This window comes from Ursus maritimus, unplaced genomic scaffold (genome assembly GCF_017311325.1).
Source record: "Ursus maritimus isolate PB19 unplaced genomic scaffold, ASM1731132v1 scaffold_13, whole genome shotgun sequence".
NCBI lineage: Eukaryota > Metazoa > Chordata > Mammalia > Carnivora > Ursidae > Ursus > Ursus maritimus.
The window spans coordinates 44,409,375-44,416,729 of record NW_024423675.1 but is presented as its reverse complement, the minus strand read 5'-3'; the positions used below and the strand labels follow the sequence as shown (position 1 = coordinate 44,416,729).

Here is a 7,355-nt window from a genome sequence, read left to right as displayed (position 1 = left end):
TGACCCAGGATCTTATACCAGGCTTCCCTCTTCCCTCCTATTTGTCTTTCCAAGCCTCTCTTTGCTCCTCTCTCTTGCTTTCCTTTTCTGCACTGCATGAAGAGGGCAGGAACATTTGGAGGGGCACAGGGCACAGACCTAATGTCTCCTGGGAATGGGACAGGTGGACCCTTCCCACTCCTGTCTGGGCCTTGGTGTCCCCGCGGTTGAACAATGCCCTGCCCTCATAACGTTCACCAAGTTCTCTTACAACACGGGGGTGGGACGCGTGTCCACTGTCCAAGTGTACCTCAAAATGAGGCTGTTTGGGAAACATGGCCTTAATATTTGGGTCTCTTTCTCTCACCATTTGTAAACAGAAAACATCAAAATCTGTTCTTAAATAATTTATTTTTTAATATTGAGTTTTGTGAAAAGTTACACATATTTAGGAAAACTTGAAGGAATCCAACAGAGTAAACAGCTCTCTATTAAGGACAACTAAATGTGCAAATTTCAAATGCTTTCTATAATAAGTATAAATAATTCCATTTTTTCACATTAAGAATGAAAATATTGAGACACACAAAATATTAAAATATCGACTTTAGAAGAACTGGATGAACACTGAAGTTTATTTGAGATCTTTAGAAAAAAATTATTAAGATGTCCAGGAAACAGACTTAATGGCACGCGAGGTGGCAAACATGTCAGGCAACACAAGTAAAGGCTGTGTAGAGTTATAGATTGCTAATATAAGTTACAGACCAAAAAAAAAAAAAAAAAAAGGCAGCCTTTACCTCTGGGGACAATGTTTTCCCCCCTTTTTTTCTAGAAAAAGTATGACAGCAACACAAAGCAAATAGAGAATCTGCAGGCCAAGGACAGAAAGAAATTTCCTTATGCTCATGGTCACAGGGTTTTGCTGTCCCAGCACTAAGGTGCCACTGGTTGTGAGGTCACTGCCAGCACCCCAGGACACAGCGTTAACAGCAAATAGAACCATCATTAAAGGTCACATCTTCCTGGTGACCTTCTCCAATCTCATCCCCATTCCTTCCCAATCTTATCTCTAAGGAGGTAGGATATTCAAGGCATCTGTCTACTGTGGAGAGCAGTTTTGGTTTTTGTTTTTTCGTTTGGCTAGCAAGGGGCTCTGACCCAAGTTTCATTAAGAAGCATGAGCTTTTAATGAATATCCCTTTGATGCAATTCCTTCTTTCTTAGGGAAGACAACCACATCACATCAGAGAGACCAAATCCCCAAGGTACTCAGTGCTCTCCTGAAAGAGGACTTAATAGGAATATGTTATTTCAACACTACAGCAAGCACTTTACCCAGAGCAGAAGAAACGTCTTCATTTAAATAACCTTGAAATTTGAAATAAAATAAATAAAGTGAATTACATAGACACAATAGGGAGTTCACTCTAACAAGGCAGCTGGTTGAATTCATGCTAGCTGTATACAGATGGCGCCCCAACAACAACCAGAAAATAGGTTATTATTCAGTCTTCCTACTTACATCTCTAGGGCCGTGTTTCAACATAATAAAAAAAAATCCCTCATACATAATATAAGGGTACATTATATATGTACACATTTTTATGCACGCCTCAGTTCTGGCTAACTTCTCCAGGAGTGAAGACAGTGACACCCAAATGGTCACACATCTTCCCACTAGAATATTCAGATTTTTTCCAAGGTGCATACTGTAAAGAGCAGCTGGTTTGCTTTTCAGTGTGAACTGATTTGGCCTCAGCAGCCTCAGAACCACAGTCTGCGGGTGGCTTCGTGTCCGCCGCGTCCGTGGGACAGGGACGAGGCGGCAGGGAAAGGCCGTTCCCCGCTGACACTCCGGCTCCAGCCGGCCGTTCTCCCTGAGCTTCTGAACCCGCGGCCGAGCGGGCGCGCGGGGGGACGGCTGGGGGCGTCTTCTCCCTTCTCTCCCGAGACCACGAAGCTGTCCTGGCACACAAGCCACGTCCATGAAGTTCCCGGCCCTCCGCGTGGCAGGCGGCGAGGAGCAGCAGCAGCCCCGATGGGGACCGGGCTGGAGCGGACACACCATGGGCCGCCAGTCCCTGGCCTCGCTCTCCTCCAAGGCCCCCGCGGGAGGCCGGCCGCGACGGCGCCGCGAGCTTCTCTCCGCTCCCCTGCTCGAGGCCGCCCGCAGCTCCCCGCTGGGCATCGCAGTATTTAGGGGCCAGCACCACGCCGGCTAAGGCTCGCGGTCCCCCGTGGCCCGGCCGGCCCGCCGCATCCGTCAGCCGTACAGCTGCTTGAACTGGAAGCACTCGTTGCAGTAGCCGCTGCACTTGGCGTTGCCGAAGTGATCGCAGGCGGGGGCGCGGCAGCGCTGTTTGGGGGGCTCCTCAGGAACCGGCTCGCCCCGGTGGGCCCCCGGCCCCACTCGCGGGCCCAGGTGCTGGCACTCCATGCAGAGCTCCTCGCTGCGGCAGGCCAGGATGTTCTTGCAGGAGGCCCGGGCGCACTTGGGCCTCGAGGCGCTCGCCGTGCTCCGAGGCGCGTCTCTGCGCTGGCTGGATCTCTGAGTGGAAAGAGCAGAGAACACTGTTGGCCCCACTGCTCAGAGAGAGCACCAGGCAACCTCGTCTGACAGCACGGGTGGTCCCAAGAACTCTGCGGGGTGGAGAGCAGCTGCCTGACCCAGGGAACCAGAGCTCCCCGTGCTGTGACCGGGAGCTGGCCAAAGACACTTCCCCCCAGTCCCACGACAGCAGGCCTGGCCCCCGGAGGCTGAGGGCGACCACATAGGAGCCTGCGAACACTGGCCCAGCTCACCTCCGCTTGCATGAATAATAAGCTGCCCTTCTCGAGACAGATTCCCTACATTCTCTAAACAACAGGGGAGGCAACCACCAGCCAAAGTTTGCTTTTCTTACATGCCATTGTGTGGAGGCGCCCGGGCTGCTGCCTCCCCCCTGCATCTGGGGATAAAGGATTACTTCCACTCATGCCTGTGCTGCTACTAACCAATCAGAAGTGTCTGCTCAGCATCCGGCTTTTCGGAGACTCCAAGAGGTTTTATTCTATGACTGACCTGCTTTACTTTTTAAATGAATTCTAGAGCACACTTAGGCCGTGAACATCAAGAGTAGCTGCTGCACTTCCAACCCCGGGGACCACAGTGACTTCTCCCCCCAACCCCCTCAGGTTCTTCCCCGGAACTTGGCACGGGGGAACGTCTGCTTGTCTGGCTCCAGCGAGAGGGCTGGCCCAACAGGGGAGGGCAAGTACCTCAAAGTGTCTCACCAGTTGCTCTTCGGTCCTTTTTGCTTCGTGAAATCTCTGACTCTGAGCTTCGATGAAACACTTCTGACAGTATCCTTCAAACACGGTGCTTCCCAGGGTGCCACATTCCCTCCCCAGGCAGGGGACAGCGTTCTGGAACCTGGGGGCCGTGGGACTGGCTTTCGTGGAGGCAGTGACAAAATCTAAAAGAGAGTTGGAGCTCATCAGTGCCACGTGTGGTCTCTAAGCAGAGAGAGAGACACCGCCGTGGGACAGACAGACAGGTTCTGGGTACAGGTTAGGGCAGCCAGGACTGTGAGTATGTGAGCACAACCTTTTCTAAATTCAGCCAAAGGAAAAACAATAATGCCATTACGGAAACATCTTTGACTTTACAAGCCTCTCGCTTTTGAACATGCCACACTGGCGAGGCATAGGAACAGAACAGGCAGAGACACTAACTGCCCGTCTGTCCCCCTGCAAACGAGAGATTTCTAAAATCACCTGTGTTTTCTCACAGTGTCAGCGGAGACTTCCCCCTCTCCAGCTACTGCCCTTCAGCTTTGGATTTTTCTCTATTACACCTATGTGTCCAAAGAAGTCTTGTTTAAACTCTATCACACAAAGGCCAGACACTGAACGACCTTGTGAAGACAAATTCTATGAACTCTATCTACGAGGGGCTGTAGGGCTTTGGAAGGTGGTTTTCTGTGTCTTTCGCCTCCACGTGACCATCCCTCTGGGCCAGCCACTCTCTCCCCCACTGCCCAGAGCTGCTCTCTTGCAGCTGGGGAGCAAAACTGCATCTAGCCCAGGAGTTTAGAAACGGGGGTTAGGAGTCCATCCTGTCACTCACGTTTGTTTTCTCTGTACTCGATGAAACACAGCGTGCAGAAGCCTTTGTTTTCTGGAGTCCCAAAATACATGCAGCCGGCTTTTCTGCACTTGCTCGTCCCCGTCCTGTCCCCTGGAGTCCATGTGGCCTGAGAGAGGCAGCCAGAGGGAGCCTCGGTCCCAGCTCTGCGGCAAGAATGTGGGGAGAGACTCTGGATGAGCTGCGAGGGGTCTGACTTGGACCTCTGGTGACAGGAAGGAGGGACGCTGGAGCTGAGGTCCGAGGAGGGCTCTGCCGTAGTCCTTTTGAAGCAAGTACTGCAGATCCCATTAAACGTCCTGGTGACGTCCTGCAGGCAGGCTCGGCACTTACCAGGGTCCAAGTGCCTCGTGCTGTCCGAGGGGTGGCCCGCGTTAACCTGCCGGGCGTTGTGGCAGCGCTCACAAAATCCGTTGTGCTGCACGTTCAGCGTGAAAGGGCAGCCGGGGCTCCTGCACTTCATAGCAGTGGTCTCGCTGAACAGGAAGAGGCTGGGCGCTGTCGGAGGGGCCGAATGAGGTCCCCCAGCTGGCTCCTTGGGGCTCCAGTCCACGGGCTCACAGGCCTCGCCCCGGGAGGCCCCGAGAGCCATGCCGGGGAGCACCTCGGGGCCTGGCTTGGAGTGCAGCTTTGAGGATTTGCTCTGGGTCTTTTGCCGCCTCTCTGAGCACTCGTGGCACAGAGGCTGGGTGTTCACGGACATGAAGAAAGGACAGTTGGGTGTTTCACATTTTACGTCCATGAGAGAAAGCTGGGGAACGGAAGGCTCCAAAGGGTTCTGAGCACGCATCTCTCTCCGCTCCTGCTCGCTGTTCTCCTGCCATTTCTTGTACTCGTGCTGGACAAGTTCAAAGTAATCGTCTACCAGGTTTATTTCTTTGGGTAAGTTGGCTTCATCCAGCCTGAAGACAAAAAGGAAAAACATGAGACTAAGCACAAACACAGACACAGACACACACACACACACACGCTTTCACATCATGAGCTCATAGGGCAAACCTGTAGAACGTGGATTATGGCAATGACTTGATAACCCATCACTGACATGCAGGGTCATATGACTAAGAGTCCGCGCCTCCAACACGGCACAGTCTAGTACTGCTAAGAAGATTTCGCTACTTCAAGAATCACAGTCTTACTTAATCAACTTGGTCCACCCCAAATGACTGATAATTCTAAAGAAAGGGCTATTCTGGGGATGCCTCTACAGTGGATTACTCTATTCCTCTTTTAAAAAGTCACTTTTACTTTTTAACGTCTCGGAGATCAAACTTCTAGTAAAACATTACGTCGGGTGTTCATTTGGGACTAGGCTGTGTTACAGTTCAAATCACTGTAGGACCTTGTTGCCTATATTTCACTGTTATTAATCTTAAACTCATGCCTGGTCTCTACCCACATGAGCCGCCCCGCACAGTGACTGAGCAGCGACGCGCCCACAGGTGCTGTCCACGGACTTCTGAGCCTCCGTCACATGTTCGCCTCCACTATGAGAAACTGATTCTCCTATGCCTCCATGGTCCCCTCTGCTGTATCTCAAGTCCTAACAAACATGTATCTCTCCGACAGAAAGCCAGTGTTTGCGATCTGGATACCTGCACAAGACGCGCTCTGGGTCTCTCCTCCACCTTCCACGTGGCAAAAACCCTATGGCTGCCACATACTCACAGTCTACAGCCCCGTCTGTTGTCTTCTGTGTCTGTCCTCACCCATAAGCCAAGAGAAAAAGGTTGTGTTTCCAAGAATTTTCACTTGCTAGCCTCGGACTAGGGCAATTAAACAAAACACAACAAAACTATCTTTGGTTTAATATACTCAAAAGCCACAGTTCTGACTGTCAGCATCCAGACTGCAGGGAAGTCACCACGGAGAAATTCCTCGTTCCCAGGGGAAACCCAAGTTAGGATGGCCTCTGGTCATCCTCTCTGACTCACGTACACCGCTCTGAATTTGTTTCACATGGGAGGAAACTGGCTTCAAATAACGTTATGGTGGAGCTCTGGGGTGGCATCAGCCTATGTGGCCGAAGTAAAAACGGCTGAAGATGGCAAAGGACAGAGCGAAGGATAAACTCTTACTTCGCGGCATTGATCAAGTGGGTGGTGCCATGGTCCCAGCCCTGGACAGGGATTTCAATCACCATCAGGTATTCTTTCAAGAGCTTTTCCTTCATCTCATTTTCAGGATCTGTCAAAAAGTGAACTTTTAAGTCTTCAAATCTTCCTCGCTCTCTGTTAACAAGTGGAACAGCTCGGATTTCTGAGGGAAAAAAAAATACCATAAGCGACACATGATTCTACTAAATGAGATTATGTGTGAGGCCGCATATGTAATGATCACATTTCAAAAACACAGAAAGGATACAATGAAAGGGTGGAAAAGTATCATCCAGCCACAGTCAAACTCAGATGGGGAAACAAACTCTAACATAAAAGGCTTTGTTCTGGAAGGTCAGAGAATATTAGGCAGCCTGGAGGCAGTGGATCTCGTCGGGTAAATTGCCACACTTCAGAATCACACTGATCTGAGTCTGAATCCTGACTTTGCCACTAGCAAGCTCTGTGACATCAGGCAGGTTACTGAACCTCTCTGAGCTTCAAGGGTCTCGTCCGTAAAACAAGGCTCACAGGGCTTACAGTCCACAGGGATGCCGAGAGGATGAAATGAAGTGAAATGATGTCCCTAAAGCACTTCGCACCCTGCCTCTTGCAGAGGAAGCTATCATAGTAATAGCTACCTGACATTTGGCTGCTCCACGCCAGGGCTCTGTGGGCCTTACTCCGTCATGTATCAAAGGGCAGCAGTCACGTGTATACCTACATCTCCCACTTGCAACTAAGCTGTGCAAAGTGCTTTCCAAGCCATACGCAAAGATAGTGGGATTACTGTCATTGCATTACTGTTGATAATCAGGCAAATGACAGAACACTGTATTCACATAAAAATAATTAAAAAACATAAATGAGGCCAGAGGGCCCCAAAGAGCCCGATGTTCAGTGCGAACAGGGCGTCCCAGTATCTACCAGCAGTTACAAACGTGAATCCACGCTCAGTGTTCTCACCAGGTCCGCTGTCCTTCAGAGTCACCAGGGGTACAAAGTGCTGGCTGTCATAGCCGAGAATGATGGGGTATCGGTAGCACTCCTGGGCTGGCCAGTGGAGAGGCAGGTAAATCCCGCCCACCTTCAAGGGAGCGAAATTGGAACCCGATTCCAAACTTCTCAGCATTTTGTCTGTTTAGGGAAAG

General features: G+C 50.9%; 1 protein-coding gene across 2 annotated transcripts in view; it reads right to left on the bottom strand.

Annotated features, from left to right (window-relative positions):
- Positions 1–596: 596 nt before the first annotated feature.
- TNFAIP3 (TNF alpha induced protein 3) overlaps positions 597–7,355 on the bottom strand; it is a 14,890-nt gene continuing 8,131 nt past the window's right edge. The window contains exons 5-9 of one of the 2 annotated variants that reach the window (XM_040627841.1): positions 7,171–7,341; positions 6,187–6,367; positions 4,091–5,010; positions 3,241–3,437; positions 597–2,530 (exon numbers count right to left, since the gene is read on the bottom strand). In XM_040627841.1, coding sequence (XP_040483775.1) covers positions 2,246–2,530; positions 3,241–3,437; positions 4,091–5,010; positions 6,187–6,367; positions 7,171–7,341 — 1,754 coding nt within the window. In that variant the 3' untranslated portion in view covers positions 597–2,245. The remainder of the gene's footprint in view (positions 2,531–3,240; positions 3,438–4,090; positions 5,011–6,186; positions 6,368–7,170; positions 7,342–7,355) is intronic. The other variant, XM_040627842.1, reaches the window with a different exon arrangement.